The sequence below is a fragment of the Bubalus kerabau genome, chromosome 16 (assembly GCF_029407905.1).
Source record: "Bubalus kerabau isolate K-KA32 ecotype Philippines breed swamp buffalo chromosome 16, PCC_UOA_SB_1v2, whole genome shotgun sequence".
Lineage (NCBI taxonomy): Eukaryota > Metazoa > Chordata > Mammalia > Artiodactyla > Bovidae > Bubalus > Bubalus kerabau.
The window spans coordinates 61,995,630-62,011,830 of record NC_073639.1 but is presented as its reverse complement, the minus strand read 5'-3'; the positions used below and the strand labels follow the sequence as shown (position 1 = coordinate 62,011,830).

Here is a 16,201-nt window from a genome sequence, read left to right as displayed (position 1 = left end):
GGAGGCACATAAATGTTAAATTGTCCCCAGCCACCTCTTGAGGCTGGGCCTGTCAAAACTCCAGTGTGTGTACGGGTCACATGGAGGAACTGGTTAAAAATGCGGCGGTGTCAAACCTAAATCCCCAGCGAGCACTAGTGAGCAGGTGTGGGGAGAGGGCAAGGATTTGGCTTTTAAAACCAGTGGCCCCTGTGATGGCAGGTGGTCTGGGAAATCCAGCACCTAAGTGTCAAATGGCAAACAGCAACAAGATGAGGCTGTTTTGAGTTTCAATAAGGAAAAGGGACTGGGACTTCCCTGGTGGTCCAGTGGTTAGGAATCCGCCTGACAATGCAGGAGACACAAGTTCAATCCCTGTTCCAGGAAGATCCCACATGCCATGGAGCAACTAAGCCCGTGTGCCACAACTTCTGAGCCTGTGCTCTGGAGCCCCTGAGCCACAACTACTGAAGCCCACGTGCCCTAGAGCCCCGTGCTCTGCAACAAGAGAAGCCTCCACAATGAGAAGCCCGCACACCACAGATAGAGAGTAGCCCCTGCTCGCTGAAAATAGAGAAAGCCCACACACAGCAATGAAGACGTAGCACAGCAACAAATAAATAAATACATATAGAAAAGCAATGAGAAAGTTGGAAGGAACCAGAGCTAGTTTACTCATCTATAGGACTATTCTATTCTGTCCTATTCTATTCCATTCCATGCCATTATGTTCTGTGTGTTTTGTATATATCAACTCATTTAATCCTACCGCAAGGCAATGAAGTCAAAATCATCACAACCTATTTTACAGTGAAGAAATGAAGGCACAGAGAGAGGTTAGGCAACTTATCCAAAGTTGCACAGCTCAGAAGTGGAGGAGCCGGCATTTGAACTGTGAGAGTCTCTTAGCAGCAGCACTGTGTCAACTGGGGTAAAAAAAAAAAAAAAAAAGGCACAACCTAAAAGATTGCCAGGAGAAATATCAATAGCCTCAGATATACAGATGACACCACCCTTATGGCAGAAAGTGAAGAAGAACTAAAGAGCCTCTTGATGAAACTGAAAGAGGAGAGTGAAAAAGTTGGCTTAAAGCTCAACATTCAGAAAACTAAGATCATGGCATCCGGTCCCATCATTTCATGGCAAATAGATGGGGAAACAGTGGAAACAGTGGCTGACTTTATTTTTTTGGGCTCCAAAATCACTGCAGATGGTGACTGCAGCCATGAAATTAAAAGACGCTTACTCCTTGGAAGGATAGTTATGACCAACCTAGATAGTATATTAAAAAGCAGAGATGTTACTTTGCCAACAAAGGTCCATCTAGTCAAGGCTATGGTTTTTCCAGTGGTCATGTATAGATGTGAGAGTTGGACTGTGAAGAAAGCTGAGCACCGAAGAATTGATGCTTTTGAACTGTGGTGTTGGAGAAGACTCTTGAGAGTCCCTTGGACAGCAAGGAGATCCAACCAGTCCATCCTAAAGGAGATCAGTCCTGGGTATTCATTGGAAGGACTGATGCTGAAGCTGAAACTCCAATACTTTGGCCATCTGAAGCGAAGAGCTGACTCATTTGAAAAGACCCTGATGCTGGGAAAGATTGAAGACAGGAGGAGAAGGGGACGACAGAGGATGAGATGGTTGGATGGCATCACCAACTCAATGGACATGAGTTTGGGTAGGCTCCTGGAGTTGGTGATGGACAGGGAGGCCTGGCATGCTGCAGTTCATGGGGTCGCAAAGAGTTGGACCCTTGAGCAACTGAACTGAACTGAATTGAAGCATTAAGAATTATGTTTTATGTGGGACCTTGTTGAGAACGCTAGCCTGGGAAAGGCAACATCTCAGATTGGTCTGAGGAAGTGTTTCAGAGAAGAAAGGGGGAAGCTGGGGTATGTAGGCATTTTTGCTGAAGACAAATGGACATGAAGTGGAACATCAAAAGATTACTGCTAGCCACATCCATGCACAAAACCAAGCCCTCTGAAGTTAACGATTTTAGTGCTGTTCTATGCATGGGAAGATGTAAGAGTCTAGGTGCACTGAAATTATTCCTTGAATATGTATCTTTTAGCAGCAGCAACTATCTCGGGCCAGCATCCTGGTTTTCTCCATCCTGACTCCCCATCTGGGTACACTGAGGGGGAGGGGCGGGTTGTCCAGTTGTTTATACAAGAATGGCAGGAACAGTCTTTGTTTACTGAAATGGCTGCTACTGCTGCTAAAATACGTCAATCGTGTCTGACTCTGTGCGACCCCATAGACGTCAGGCCACCAGGCTCTCGTCCCTGGGATTCTCCAGGCAAGAACACTGGAGTGGGTTGCCATTTCCTTCTCCAATGCATGAAAGTGAAAAGTGAAAGTGAAGTTGCTCAGTTATGTCTGATTCCTTGCCACCCCATGGACTGCAGCCTACCAGGCTCCTCCGTCCATGGGATTTTCCAGGCAAGAGTACTGGAGTGGGGTGCCATTGCCTTCTCCACTGAAATGGCAGGCAGCATTTTTTTTTTTTTTTGGTCTGAAACCAGGTGGTGGTTGAAAATGCAGATTCTCAAGCCAGATGGTCTGGGCTCCAACTCCATTTCTAATACTTACTGGCTGTGTTGACTGGTTAAGCTGCTTTCGCCTTGAAAGTGAAAGTGTTACTCAGTCGTGTCCAACTCTTTGTGAATCCACGGACTGCAGCCACCAGGCTTCTCTCTCCATGGAGTTCTCCAGGCAAGAATACTGGAGTGGGTAGCCATGCCCTTCTCCAGGGGATTCTTCCTGACCCAGCGTTTGAACCTGGGCGTCTGGGTTCAATTGCAGGCAGGTTCTTTACCATGTGAGCCACCAGGAAAGCCCCAAGCTCTTGCCTTAGTTTCTCAAGTTTTAAAGTGCGGAGAGAAACGGTAACATGTCAGAGTATTCTTGTAAAGACTGGAATTTGATAACTGTTAGCCATTATTTTAGTTCATTTCTGAAGGGCAGTATGGATCGAGTGCTGACTTTCTGTTTCCTTGCTGATCAGCATCTCCTGTTTGAACTTGGCCCTGAGGCTCAGGGATGGGGCAGAAGAGTCAGGAACAGTGTTAAAGGTATCTTTGCTGTTGGATAAATAACTTTGTAATTTAAAAGGTTGAGTATCTAATAGCTTATGCTTTTTGACTGGGAAATAGGTGTGAAGGTCAAACTGGCCACAGCATCTAAGTGGCCATGTCCAAAAGGGCTTGATAAAGGCCACCGTTCACTTGATCCTTTCATAGTAGCCACTCTGTCAGGGTATTTGAGGTTGCTTCTTTTCATCTGTCCTTTAAATGCCTTTTTTTTTTTTTTAATGTGGACCAATTTTAAAGTCTTTACTGAATCTGTTACAATATTGTTTTTATCTTTTGTTTTTTTGGCCAAAAGGCATGTAGAATCTTAGCTCCCAGACCAGGGATCGAACCCACATCCCCTGCATTGGAAGGCAAAGTCTCAACCACTGGACCACTGGGGATGTCCCCTTTTATTGCTTTGCAAGTCTCTTCCTTTTGGAATCGAGTCTGAAGTCAGCTGGGAATTAGGTTCAGGGCCTCAGGCTCGTTTGTACAGGAGAGAAGGCTGAGGGAGAAGGCGGTACTCTCCCTTTGGGGTCCTTTCTAGGGATGCAGCCGTGATAGGGGCAAAGATGTCAGGAGGAGGGTGGACAGGACACGAGAATTGCCCTCCAGATATGTGTCAGGAGTCCGCAGCTCTTCCTCTGGACCCTGAGAACGCCCTCATGCCCTTGGAAGATGGCTTCAGCTGCAGAGCGCCAGGGCTCCTTGTCCTACATTGGGGACAGCCCTGCAAGTCCATCTTCAGAATTCCCGGCAGGGTTGGCCGAAGTTTCTGATGAGACAACGTGGCAGCTCAGGTTCCTTCTCGGCCCCATCCCCACCTATCAGCCTCCTGCCACCTCTATCTCAGACTGGGCTTCCTGGGGGCACCCGGCCAGCCGCACGCAGTGGGCAACAGGCGTGAGAAACTCTAGGCCAGTCAAACAAAAGACCACAGCCAGCCGAGTTGAGTCCACTTTTTAATATTTTGACCATGATGCAAACAGGCATAAATAGACTTCTGTTGAATTTCATCAAATTAGAAGAATGATACAGAAGAAGAGCATGCGGCGAGCACAGCCTGGACAACCTCGCAGAGCGCGTTCTGGGAAGGTGCTGGAGCGCACGGGACACTTGGCGGCGTTAGCAGCATCGAGAGCTCAGAGGTAGGGGGAGGTCCGAGTTTTCTGACGGTGCAGTGTGGTGAGAGGCGACGACACCTGCTTGGCCCACTTCCCCAGCTCCCCAGACCCGGAACAGAAACCCACCACCTGCCCAGCGACACAGGGCGACCCCCACCCACAAACCCGTCCGGCGCCGCCTGGAAAACCACTGCTGAGCCCGGAGTGGGTCTTACAATCACAACGACAACTCGACAGCAAGGACAGAAGGGTGGAGGCGGGGAGGGGGTGGGCACGGGAGGGCACTGGGCCTCCGTGAGTCTTCGTGAACTGGATGCCAAGGGCACAGCATCTTACTGAATCGGGGCTGTCATCTTTCTGTCCTGGGAGGGAGTTGGTGAAACCGTACTTTTCCATTTCCTCTTGAAATCCTTTGAGTCTCTGTTGGGCAGCAGATAATGGAAGGAAAACCAGTGGGCTGAGAAATGCCTCACTTATTCCAGAAGATGGATGGTAAGAAGGCCTGGGGCAGCCGGTAGAGAGTCTGTTGTCCCCAGGGTTCATCTGGCAAGGTCTGAAGACAGAGTTGGTTGTCACAACTTTCAGGGGGGTCGGGTGGGTGGGTGGAGGCCAGGGATGCTGGCCAACATCCTACAAAGCCCTGGGCAGCCCCCTACCCAAAGTTGAAACATGTATAATATCATATATGAAATGAGTCGCCAGTCCAGGTTCGATGCACCATACTGGATGCTTGGGGCTGGTGCACTGGGACGACCCAGAGGGATGGTATGGGGAGGGAGGAGGGTTCAGGATGGGGAACACGTGTATACCTGTGGCGGATTCATGTTGATATATGGCAAAACCAATACAATATTGTAAAGTTAAAAAATAAAAAAATTAAAAAGAAAAAGAATTCTCCAGCCCCGAATGCCAACGGTACTGAGGTTGACGGACTCTGGACTAGAGCCTCCAAGCATCTCCTAGGAGCCAAGTCTGGGCACTTTGATGTCCTGGAGCCAATTTCTAGAAGACTTTGGAAAGCTGTATCTTTGGGCAGATTTGTTCCCGCCTGCCAGGGCCACCTGCTTAAGAACAGTTTCTGCTTGGGACCAGACACACATGCTCTGCTTGCTCAGATATTCTAGGAAATAGCGAATTCAGAAACATGCTGAGGTGTGTTTACTCCCAATCACCTCCCATGCACACGACTCAGACAGTATTAATAGAGAACAGACCCCTCCTCCCCCTGCAAACAGTTCCTGCTTTCCTGGCATAAGAGTTTACCTGAGTCCTTGCACCTGAGACACATCAGTGTGTTTGTGCCGTCAGGCAGAGACTGGCAGGTGGACCAAGGTCCGGGAGGGTGTGGGAGAAAAAGGAAAGGCTAGGCTGCATTAGTCCCCCAAGGCTTCAGGTTTGTGGGGACCGTCTCTGTTGAGTCCCTAGGGAGGGGGTCAGGGTTGCTTTCGCAGCCTCTCAGATTCTTTATCCTCCATCCCTGCTTTTGGCCTTTCATTCTTGAGTCGAATGGCACACTTAGATGCAGGAGAGGGCTGGGAGAAGACAGGGAATGTGGGCAGGTCCCAAGGGAAGCCCAGATTAATATTTCTTTTTCCTTGTCTCTGGCAGGCGGTCTCAGATTAACGTGCCTATTCAGACAGCAGGCTTTGAGGGTAAGGCGGGCACAGCACCATGCTGGATACTGGTGGCAGGGGCAATGGAAATATACAAGGAAACATGGCCAGCCTAAGATCTTAAGTCCACGCTTTTCCAAATGGCATGAATTAAAAGGGACCAGAGCCATGGTGGTGAGGAGTCCAGACATCGGCTTGCCGATAATCATTCTGGCACCGTGATCTGGGTCAGAGAATCTTGCTTGTGGCAAACCTGACTTAGGGCAAAACCTGACCTCCTTTTGGAAGCCCCAAGCAGGTGGCTGCAAAGAGTGTGTTTGGCAAGAAATTCCTGTGTTCTCGGGCCGATGTCTGGTGGCCTGGGGTCAGTTCTCTTTCTGCCCATCTAGGTGTGGACCTTGGAGGATCCACCCTGTTGACTTGGGGTAGGGGGAACCTGGATCTGTCACCTCTGAAAACTCAGTTCTCCTTGGAGCCTGTTTTTTCCTCCTGAGACCTGTTTCTCAGCCTAGAGGCAAGACTCTTGACTCTGCCTTTGTTCTCTTTGTCCACAACAGGTCAGAGTCCAGGTCCTGGTAATTCAACCCCTGGAATGTCTTTATCGCTATAATCTGCCCCTTCCCTCATTCAAGTCTTGGGTTTCTGCAATAACTAGCCAATAGTTCAACAGGTCAGCAGTCTATGCTCTATGCTGTAGCCAGAACATTTTTTTCCAAGCATAACTCCCATCAGCTCATCTTCCTCTTAAAAAAGAAACACTCCTAAGGACTCCGTGTTGCCTACCAAATAAAGACCAAATCCCTTGACAAAATTCCATCTGTTCCCTGCCTGTCTCTGCTGCATACCTCCATCTTCCTCAGCCTCCCAAAGCCGGGCTATGTCAGAAGCCAGACCTGATCCATCCTGCCTGCTCTCCATCCACGCTTCCCCCCCACTCCCCTGATCTCCTACATCCTGGCAATCTCGTTTCCCCAAACCTACTGGGGGAATCCTGGCGATCGCTCAAACCCCAGACCTGAACACTGATTCTAAGACCTGTGTCTCTGCATCACAGATCCCAACCTTCTGTAAGAGGGGAACTGTGGTTTGCTCTGTACAGTTGACTGTGCCTTCCGGATACTGGAGAGGTAAGACATGACACTGATTAAGTGAAACAAAATTCTATTGCTTATCATGGGCCAGGTATGGTAACTGGGGCATTTTCTGGACATTATCGCATCTAGTCCACTTTGTGATAAAGGGGGATATGTAGACTCAGAAAGATTAGGTCACCAGCTCAGGGCTGTCCGCAGAAATGATGGCAGAGTTACTGTTTGGACTCAGGACTGCTTTTAAAACTCCACTTCGGTGGGTCTGAAGCATTGCCCCAAAGCAAAGACACCTGACTGTTTCACTCCATAGAAGCCAAGGGGAAGCCTGTGTCCTCTTTGGGAGGTTAATGACTTCTGCTTCTTTTGCAGCACAACCATAGGAATAGGATTCACAGTGACAACCAGAGAGCATGACTGTTCCACTTTCCTGTGGCAGGGGATTTCGTGTCCCTCCAGGCCAAACTCACTTTTGTTACATCGAGTTGGAGCTACTTCCGGCCAGCTCGAGAGGGAGGGGGAAATAATAGTCCTGCAACCAGGGTGAACCTCCCCCCTGCCAAATCAGATGCCCAGTCAACCCCATTTTTGCTCACTAATGGTTAATACCAAAATTTGCAGGCTACTGGGACTGAACTACACAGCACCACAAGAGGGCACTGTTTAGCTACTGTGGATCAGAGCTGAGCCTGAAATCAGGGTTCCACTCCTGGTCTCTTGATGGGCTTATTACAGCGAGGCTTTGGGTATCAGAGAATTCTGTCAAATGAGAGACACACATCAGACTAATCTCCTGTCCTCTAGACAGCAGTTATGAATCAGCTTGTGTTGAGGGTTGAAAGGTACTTACTTAAAAACCAAACCAAACAATCGTTCCTGGGAAGAAAGATAAATCCTGGTGATATGATTATTTCTTTAGGCTAACTGATAAAACAAGATGCTATTTCCCTCGCCCTGCCTGCTACTAGATGACCAGGGCTATATGAGGAAGGTGCCTGGCATGGAAATACGTGCTCTTAAGTATTTATCTGGCGATGGAAAATCATTTGTGCATAAAACTTGATTTGGAAAGGGGAGCGCTGGTTCATTTCTCTGTGATGGCGGTCAGACACAGCAGTTCAGTCCCCCAGAAGCTAGTGACATCTTAGGAGCTATCTCCAAAGGGCTCAAACGGCTAGAAAGAAAGCTGCTGGGAGGAGAGCTACTAGCCAGGATCGTGTTTGCAGGAAAGAAAGGGTTTAGAATGGGCTTCCCTCCAGGTCAGAGAGGGTCAGCCAAGCACGCTGAGCCCTTGGTCTCTGTACCATGGAAGCCTGAGCAGGAGAAAATAGGATTAAAGGCAGGCAGGGTAATCAGAACTGGCATGAAGTTGAACTCCGAGCGCCAGGGATATGACACCAGCAGGGGCTGCCGGGAAGGGTGGAAAAAGGGAGACAGAGTTTACCCTTTGTCTTTAAGGGCACCTCCTGGGGACACCTCTGGCATCCCAGATCTAAGGCCCTTCCAGAGAGGGCCAGGGCTCTCTCCCTTTGGCAGAGAAGAAAGAAAGAAATGCTCATGTGCTATATAGAAGGAAAAGGGCTAGCTTTCTGTAGGACAAGACAAAATGAAAAAAGACGGAAGTTCCAAACTGGCTGACTGTTTGCCTTTCAACCTTGGGGAAGGGGTTCTTGGGAGCATCAGCTGTCTCTAGGCACTGCCTACCATTGACTTTTAGCACGTAAGTGTAGAAAGGGACCTTTCCATCCCGTTTCCTCGGAGAAGGTGAATTCAGCAGGTTGTCTGCCTGGGAGAAATGGTACCCACCCTGATGCCTGCCAATGACTTTGCTGCCTGTTTTTTTTATCTGAGTTGAGAATCATTTGTCAAGATGATCTTATCAGGTTAAAAAATGGGGGGAATCTCTTTTAGAAGACTAAAAGCATGAAGGCAGAGCCTCCCCACCCTGGCTATAGAGGAAGCCATGAGATAACTCGTGACAGATTCCCTCTCCAACCTGATCTGCCTTCAACTGGCTTCCATTACTTTATCCCCAGGGGTGAAACAGCAAGCCCCACGTGGGAGAATTAAAAAAATATACATATAAGTGATATTCTTCCTTGATATTGTTTCCAGTTTTCACAACACTTTTTAGCTTCATAACATTACGATTAGGGGAAATTAAGCAACAAGTAATGTTTCCAAAGTTACCCAGAGGCAAAGACAGGAAGACCCTTCTTTCCAGCTCATTCCCTTGGATGATGTTACTTTGGGTCTTGGGTGAGAGTGCCCGAGAGGGCCAATTAAGTGATCCTGGCTGGGTTCATTTCTGGGGTTTGGGAAGTGGGTTTGCCCAATCCATCAGATGGGTTAATCTCCCAACAAGAGCTCCGCTAACTGGTGCCACTACCTAAATGCATCTAATGCCCCCTTTCACTAGGGATTTCCCCCTTGGTCATCAAACCCCACCTCCATGCCCTGACCCTTTATAACCAGGATAATTAGGATGTGTCCACGTGTTCAGGTATGCTAGCACAGACCCTTAATTATGGATGTGTGAGGCTCCAATACGGGTTGGGGCGTATTTCTTGGCACCGAGGGTCTGGAGGCGACATGCTTACACAGGCAAGAGGACAGAGGGAGACCCAGGCCCATCACACGTGCGCACGCACGCACACACACACACACACGCACGACCGGAACGTCATCATAAAAAAGGATCGGGTGGGATTCAAATGGCTGAGGGACTAGCTCAAAAAACTCTTCTGTCTGGTCCCTGCAGCCTCTCCAGGGCAAACCCCAGAAAACACCCTAACCCGAGCCCTGGCCACGTTCCAGTGGTTTCGTGCACCCGTGATTTGCCCTTGTCGGAAAGACAGAGAGAAGGGGGTGGGTGGGGAGACAGTTTTGTAAGAGCCACTGCGGATTATAAACGCATTGCACTGCAGCACGAAAACTCAAGGAGAAAACCCAAGTGGGCCGGGAAACCACTGAGAGGTGAGAACCGGGGAGAGGAGGACCAGGACACGGCGACGGGACGAGAGGCAGAGCGGGGGCCACGTGGGGGTGCCGAAGGGCAGGTTCAGCAGTGTCCGTGCTCACAAAAGCAGCCACCCTGGCCGAGTGCAATGGGGCAGCCACCCTGCCATCCGTCTGGGCAAGAGGGTCCAGTTAGGAGCTGAAAACCCTGTAGGAGGAGAAGTGGGGAGGGAGTTAGTGCCAGAGGAGCAAGGCTGCTCTGTTTCCTTAAAGAGACTCAGAGAAAAGCTCCTGAGTTCTGGACTTCGTCTCTTCCACTTCCTCGGCAGCCCCAGTGACTGGGACAGGCCCTGGCACCTGGGTGGGACTCATCTTGAGTGAATGAATCAATGAACAGATGAAGGAGCCTGGCTCAGCCACACAATAAGCCAGGATGAGCTGTGATCTTCAAGGCAATAATGTCAGCTTGCGAGACACCAAAGTATGTTTTCAAGACTGCCATGTTGTCATAAGGGGGAAGACAATGAGGAAGCTTATGAAATGGAGTGTGTGTGCCCTAGCCTCCTGAAAACAAGGCAACTTAATTCCCACCTAATTTGAAGGGCGCTTGGTGGTGGTTTTGAGGCAGACGATGCAGGGAGTGAGCTTACAATCAGGGGTGACGTGTCATGGCATTAATGTAAGGCTTAAAGAGTTATGCTCAATCCCGGTTGTCTGGTACCTCAGACCATTTCCAGCAATTTCTAGAGGACAAATGGAATCATCAAAATAATAGCGATTGAAATTTGCATCCATGAGAATACCAGCAGCATCTGAGGGGTGATGGAGGTGGTATAAACCCTAGGAGCAGCGAATAGGAACACATCTTGCAGTGGCGAGAGCCATCATTCAACTTGGGGGTGCCCTGGTGGAAGCTGACATCCACAGCCAGGGTTCCCACACTTGAGGGGAACTCAGAATGCCCTGCAGGGGTCATAAAAACACCAACTGCTCGGTGCCCTGACCCCAGAGATTCAGATTCAGCAGGGCTGGGGCAGCCTGGGAATTTGGATTTGTAACACATTCCCAGGAGATGCTGATGCTGCTGGTCTGGGCCCCCAGCGTGGAAAAGCCATGGTCAACAGAGTCAGACATCTCTGTCTGTCAGGGCTCTGCCCACCCCTCACCCCTGGGAAGGAGCTGGCTTACTCATCGGTGTCTTTCTTGCTCTCCTCAATGAAGGCAATGGATTCAGATCTAAGGCGGTTGGTCACTTCATACGTGCGCAGGGTGACCCCGAAAATATCCTCATGGTAGCGGTTGTCATCCTAGGCAACAGAAACAAGCAGGGATCAGATTCCAAATGCCAGCCGAGGGGGTGGAGAAGGGTGGACACATGGACATCCTGGAACGGAACATCCGTGGAGAAGATGGTTCCTGAAGATACCGGGCGCAGGGAGTTCCCTGGCGGCTCAGCGGTTAGGATTCAGTGCTTCCTTGGAGGGGCCTGGGTTCATCCCTGGTCAGAGAACTAAGGTTTTGCAAGCCCTGCACCATGGCCAAAGAAAGAGAAAAGAAATGAGATGTAAATCAGGGCCCCTGGAGACCCCTCTGGTCTCCGAGACCATGTTTTAGCAAGAGCCTCTGCCCTGTAGGGCATGGGGTCTCTTTAAGCCCAGTTGGCAACAAACACTTTTGTTCCCACCCAGAGAGAGTGCTGCTGCTTTGTGGGTGCTAAGGACGGAAGAGCCGAGGGGCTCCAGGGGAAACCTCAGCTCATTTCCCCATTTCCTCCCTCCTCCTTGTTCCTGCCAGTTCAGATCTGGGGCACGGCTGGGTTTAGTGTGAAACGTCACCGTCAGTAGAGACCAGCAGAGATGGAAGAAAGGCCAAAGCACCCGCTTAGCACTCAGGGAACACCACGGTTGCCAAAGTGGAGACTTCTCCTGACATAGTTTATCTGATGATGAGTATCTTAGCTCAGCTTTGCCCAGAAACAAACAAACAAAAAAGAAAGGTCGAGAAACACCATGAGTGAGGATGAACTTGGGGCTTCCAAGGGTTTGTGGAGCCACTGGAGCTCCTTCGGCAGAACCGAGGGATGGGCATTAAGGAGACCCCGTAGGGTGGTATCACTGAGAATTTAACAAGGGGGTAAGGTGCCCCCCCCCACCCCTCGCTGAGGAAAGGCGGTGTTTGGGGAATACGCATTGAGCAGAGTTTCTGGCATCCATAGTCCCAAAGGTTTTGAAGAAACTTTCCCATCTGTAGAGTGGCTTCATTTTAAGTTGGAGTGGTTTTTCGACCTTCTTCTGCAGAAGCTATGAAAATGTGTCCCAAGGACTTATAGCAAAGAGACAGAGTGGTAGGGGACTCTGCCTCTATCCAGGGTGCTCTGGCATTTCTACTGGAAAGCTGTTGTCATTGTTTTAACCTAGGAGAAGGCAATGGCACCCAACTCCAGTACTCTTGCCTGGAAAATCCCATGGATGGAGGAGCCTGGAAGGCTGCAGTCCATGGGGTCGCTGAGGGTCGGACATGACTGAGTGACTTCACTTTCACTTTTCACTTTCATGCATTGGAGAAGGAAATGGCAACCCACTCCAGTGTTCTTGCCTGGAGAATCCCAGGGACGGGGGAGCCTGGTGGGCTGCCATCTATGGGGTCGCACAGAGTTGGACACGACTGAAGCGACTTAGCAGCAGCAGCAGCAGCAGCAGCAGCAGCAGTAGGGGTTTAGTATCAAAATTAGAGCACAGGCTTCTTCTGTGAAAATGTTTGATTGCTGCTCATTTAGGAAAGCAGGGAGAAGAATGGGGTCACATTTGGAGCTTTGTGGAGGCCTGGGACTTAGTTTATTCTATTTGGGGCAGTTGACCACAGACTTGGGACTTTGCTTCCTGGGCTGCTACTGGCCTTTTTGCAAATTAGGAAAAGACACCCCTCCTTCTGGGAGGAACACAGTTCCATGCCAAGGCGTGCTTCTTGGGAGGCCAGGCCTGGTGGTGACTTTCATCCCCTGCTGCTGCTGCTGCTGCTGCTAAGTCGCTTCAGTCGTGTCCGACTCTGTGTGACCCCATGGACTGCAGCCCACCAGGCTCCTCTGTCCTTGGGATTCTCCAGGCAAGAACAATGGAGTGGGTTGCCATTTCCTTCTCCAATGCATGAAAGTGAAAAGTGAAAGTGAAGTCGCTCAGTCGTGTCTGACTCTTAGCGACCCCATGGACTGCAGCCTACCAGGCTCCTCCGTCCATGGGATTTTCCAGGCAAGAGTACTGGAGTGGGGAGCCATTGCCTTTTCCTTTCATCCCCTACTTGCCCCCTTTGGACAAACCCTTTTGTGCAGTGGCCAACCTACACAACTGCCCAGGGCAGTCCTGCAGCTTGGTACTGGGGACAGGGTTAGGATCGTTTCTGTCTAACTACTAGTGGCCCACCCGCTTTGTCATTTTCATACATCACAGCTCCCCATTCTATTTAATATACACACTGCATGCCCAGCTATCTTTCCTTCTCTACTATGGTTTGGGATCACCTGTGTCCTCTACCCCCAGTCATAAATGGGAAGATGCGAGCAGCGATGTCATCATGGGTCCCCTGAGTCACTGAGACAGGTAAGACAAGGAAGAGGAGACAGGATGCCAGAAAAGAGCTCCCAGGAGCCAGCCCATCACTCACCCTCAGCCTGCTGATGAACACGCCAGCGTCCTCCACCGAGAGCTTGCCCTTCTGCGTCATGATGCGCTGGATGGCTTTGAGGACATCGGCTGCCATGGTGACATCCCCGCACACGTAGATGTGGCCCCCTTGCTCCTTCAGGGCTCGATACACGGGTTCTGCCAGCTGCTCTTGTAGGATGTCTTGCACGTACTTCTGCAGGGTGTTGGGGGTGGGGTGGGGAGTGGGACGACTGGTGAGGAGGAGCCAGGCTGTGGAGCTCACCCCTCTCCCCCACCACCCTGGGAACAGAGCCTGACCCAGGCGCTTGGGGGCAGGTCTGTGTTTTGTGCAGAGATGCAGGGGACTGGGAAGAGTGAAGCAGGGGAAGAGGGACCATCCATCTGAGAGAGTGATGAGCTGCGCCTCTGCTGCAGCTCGCCTCTGCTGAGGACCCTGGAGGGAGCCATGCCGCCCATGCCCAGAGCTGTCCGCCGGAGGCGTAAGAGTAGGGTGTTCTCTGCCAGCTCCTCTCTCCCATGGCCAGTGGTCACCCCGGGGCTGTTTACACCCGTGCACCTCTAGGTGTGGGGCTGGTACTGCAGGCATCCTATGCCCAGGTGCTGGAGAAGCCCCAGACAGACAGCAGGAGATGGGGGAGGGGCTCGCAGGTGACATCCGAGCAAAGCCAGCTGCTGCAGGAATTGCTGGGATAAATGGTGGGCTAAGGGAATATCGGGTGGGCACAAGGGGTGTCCAGTGCAGCTTCTAGAGAATTTTCTGGGTTGTTCAGGAAGCTTCCCCGAGGCGAGCCTGGTGTTCAGCTGGTACTTTTAGGCACGACCGTGCCAGCTGCTGAGACACTGATGAACTCTCATGCCAGGTGTCCAGTAGCTGCTGCCGGGACCCTCTGGGTACCCCCTTCCCCGGCTGTCCTGGGTCCTTTCCTGGGACGCCCCTGGGGGTCCAGTTGAAGTTCCCTAAGATCCAGCAGGGATGTGCCCCTGTCTTGTAGCCCGTGTCCACTCTGATTTGGAGTGCCTCTTATGGGCTGTTTAATTTTTTATTGGGTGGGGGGTGCTGTTTAACTTTAAAAAAATTCGTATTTAATTATTTTAAAAGTTTATTTTTTGGCCCTGAGGCATGTGGGATCTTAGTTCCCTGACCAGGGATTGAACCTGTGTCCCCTGCATTGGAAGCATGGAGTCTTAACCACTGGACTGCCAGGGAAGTCCCTTTTAATTCATTTTGTAAATATTTTCATTGTGATAAAATACACATAATGTAAAATGCAGGTGTGTTTTAAAGTGTGCAGCCCGATGCAGTGGGATTGAGCACATTCGTGGTATTGAACCACCACCCAAGCTTTCCCTCTGCCCCAGAAGGATACCCTGTACCCATAAGTGTCACTCCCCATTCCCCACTTCCCACAGCCCCTGGGAACCACAAATCTGCCTCTGTCTCTATGGATCTGGATGTTCTGGATATTTCATGTAAGTGGCATGACAGAGTATGGACTGTTAAATATTTTAGGTCGCATGTTTCTGCTCCATGCTTCCTGAAGTTCAGAGCAATGTCACGGAGGAGAGTTCAGAAGGGGTGAGGGTGTTCGAGAGCAGGGTGTGCGTGCACACGTGTGTGACGGGCTGGGGCTTACCTTTGGTTTGTCTGGCTCCCGGGAGTAGGCCGTGTACAGTTCTCTGAAGACCCCCTTGCTCTTGGCCTGCAGGGTCTCCTCCCTGTAGATGTGGTCTATCTTGGACTGCCGGCACCCGAAGACCAGGACCATGGGGCAGGGGCTCATTCCTGGGGGCGGGGAAACCTGTCACCGACAGCTCTGATGCCCGATGTGGGGGCGCCGGGGCGCTGGGAACCTTAGCACGTGTGACAGGGGCAGAGGCGTGCGGATGCTGGGGCAGGGAGTGTGTGTTCTGTCTCTCTCACACACACATGCACACACTGAGGGAGGTAGGTGATGTGTGTTCAGGCTTCAGCAGACCTCTTTTCTCTGGGTCTCAATCGTTCCTCTGCCCCTCCCCCACACTGGTAGCACCAAACCCCCGGACTTGGAAGCTAGACTGCCTGGGTTCAAATCCCAGCTCTGTGTGATGCCAAGGGACGAACTTTCTATGTCTCCGTGTTGCCATGTGAAAAATGGAAGTAATAACAGCATCCAACCTCATAGGGTTATTTTAAGAAGTAAATATACATTAGACACCTGCCCAGTACATAGTGAAGTCCCTTGGTATCCCAGGGGGTCACTTCCAGGACCCACCCTGATACCAAAATCCACTGATGCTCAAGTGCTATAGTTGGTCCCCTGAACCCGCTGGTCCTCTGTATCTGTGGTTCCAAATCCACGGGCTCTCAGCTGGCCTCGGATGGTATATATGGATTTAACGAAAAAAATTTTCATGAAAGTTGACCCACGCAATTCCCATGTCTGTCAAGGGTCAACTGTACTTTGTGAATGTATGTTTGCTATTCCACTAGAATGACAATTCCACTGGGGCAAGAGTGTGTGTGTGTTTCCAGTTGTTTCTGTCTTGTTCATTGCTACGCCTCCAGCACCTACAATAGTGTTTGGCATCCATGAGATGCTCAGTAAATCTCCGTTTAATGCATGTCAGAACTGTGTTTTTTTTTTTTTTCTCCTCTCTCCTCCCAAAACTGATGTGTTGTGTTTCTCGCACAGCAAACCCTGCACTTCAAAAACCGCCTTTGCA

General features: G+C 50.5%; 1 protein-coding gene across 1 annotated transcript in view; it reads right to left on the bottom strand.

Annotated features, from left to right (window-relative positions):
- Positions 1-3,556: 3,556 nt before the first annotated feature.
- NOS1 (nitric oxide synthase 1) overlaps positions 3,557-16,201 on the bottom strand; it is a 198,308-nt gene continuing 185,663 nt past the window's right edge. Inside the window, exons 27-30 of the mRNA XM_055549992.1 lie at positions 15,133-15,281; positions 13,497-13,691; positions 11,028-11,146; positions 3,557-10,047 (exon numbers count right to left, since the gene is read on the bottom strand). Of these exons, the coding sequence (XP_055405967.1) occupies positions 10,032-10,047; positions 11,028-11,146; positions 13,497-13,691; positions 15,133-15,281 (479 nt within the window). The 3' untranslated portion in view covers positions 3,557-10,031. The remainder of the gene's footprint in view (positions 10,048-11,027; positions 11,147-13,496; positions 13,692-15,132; positions 15,282-16,201) is intronic.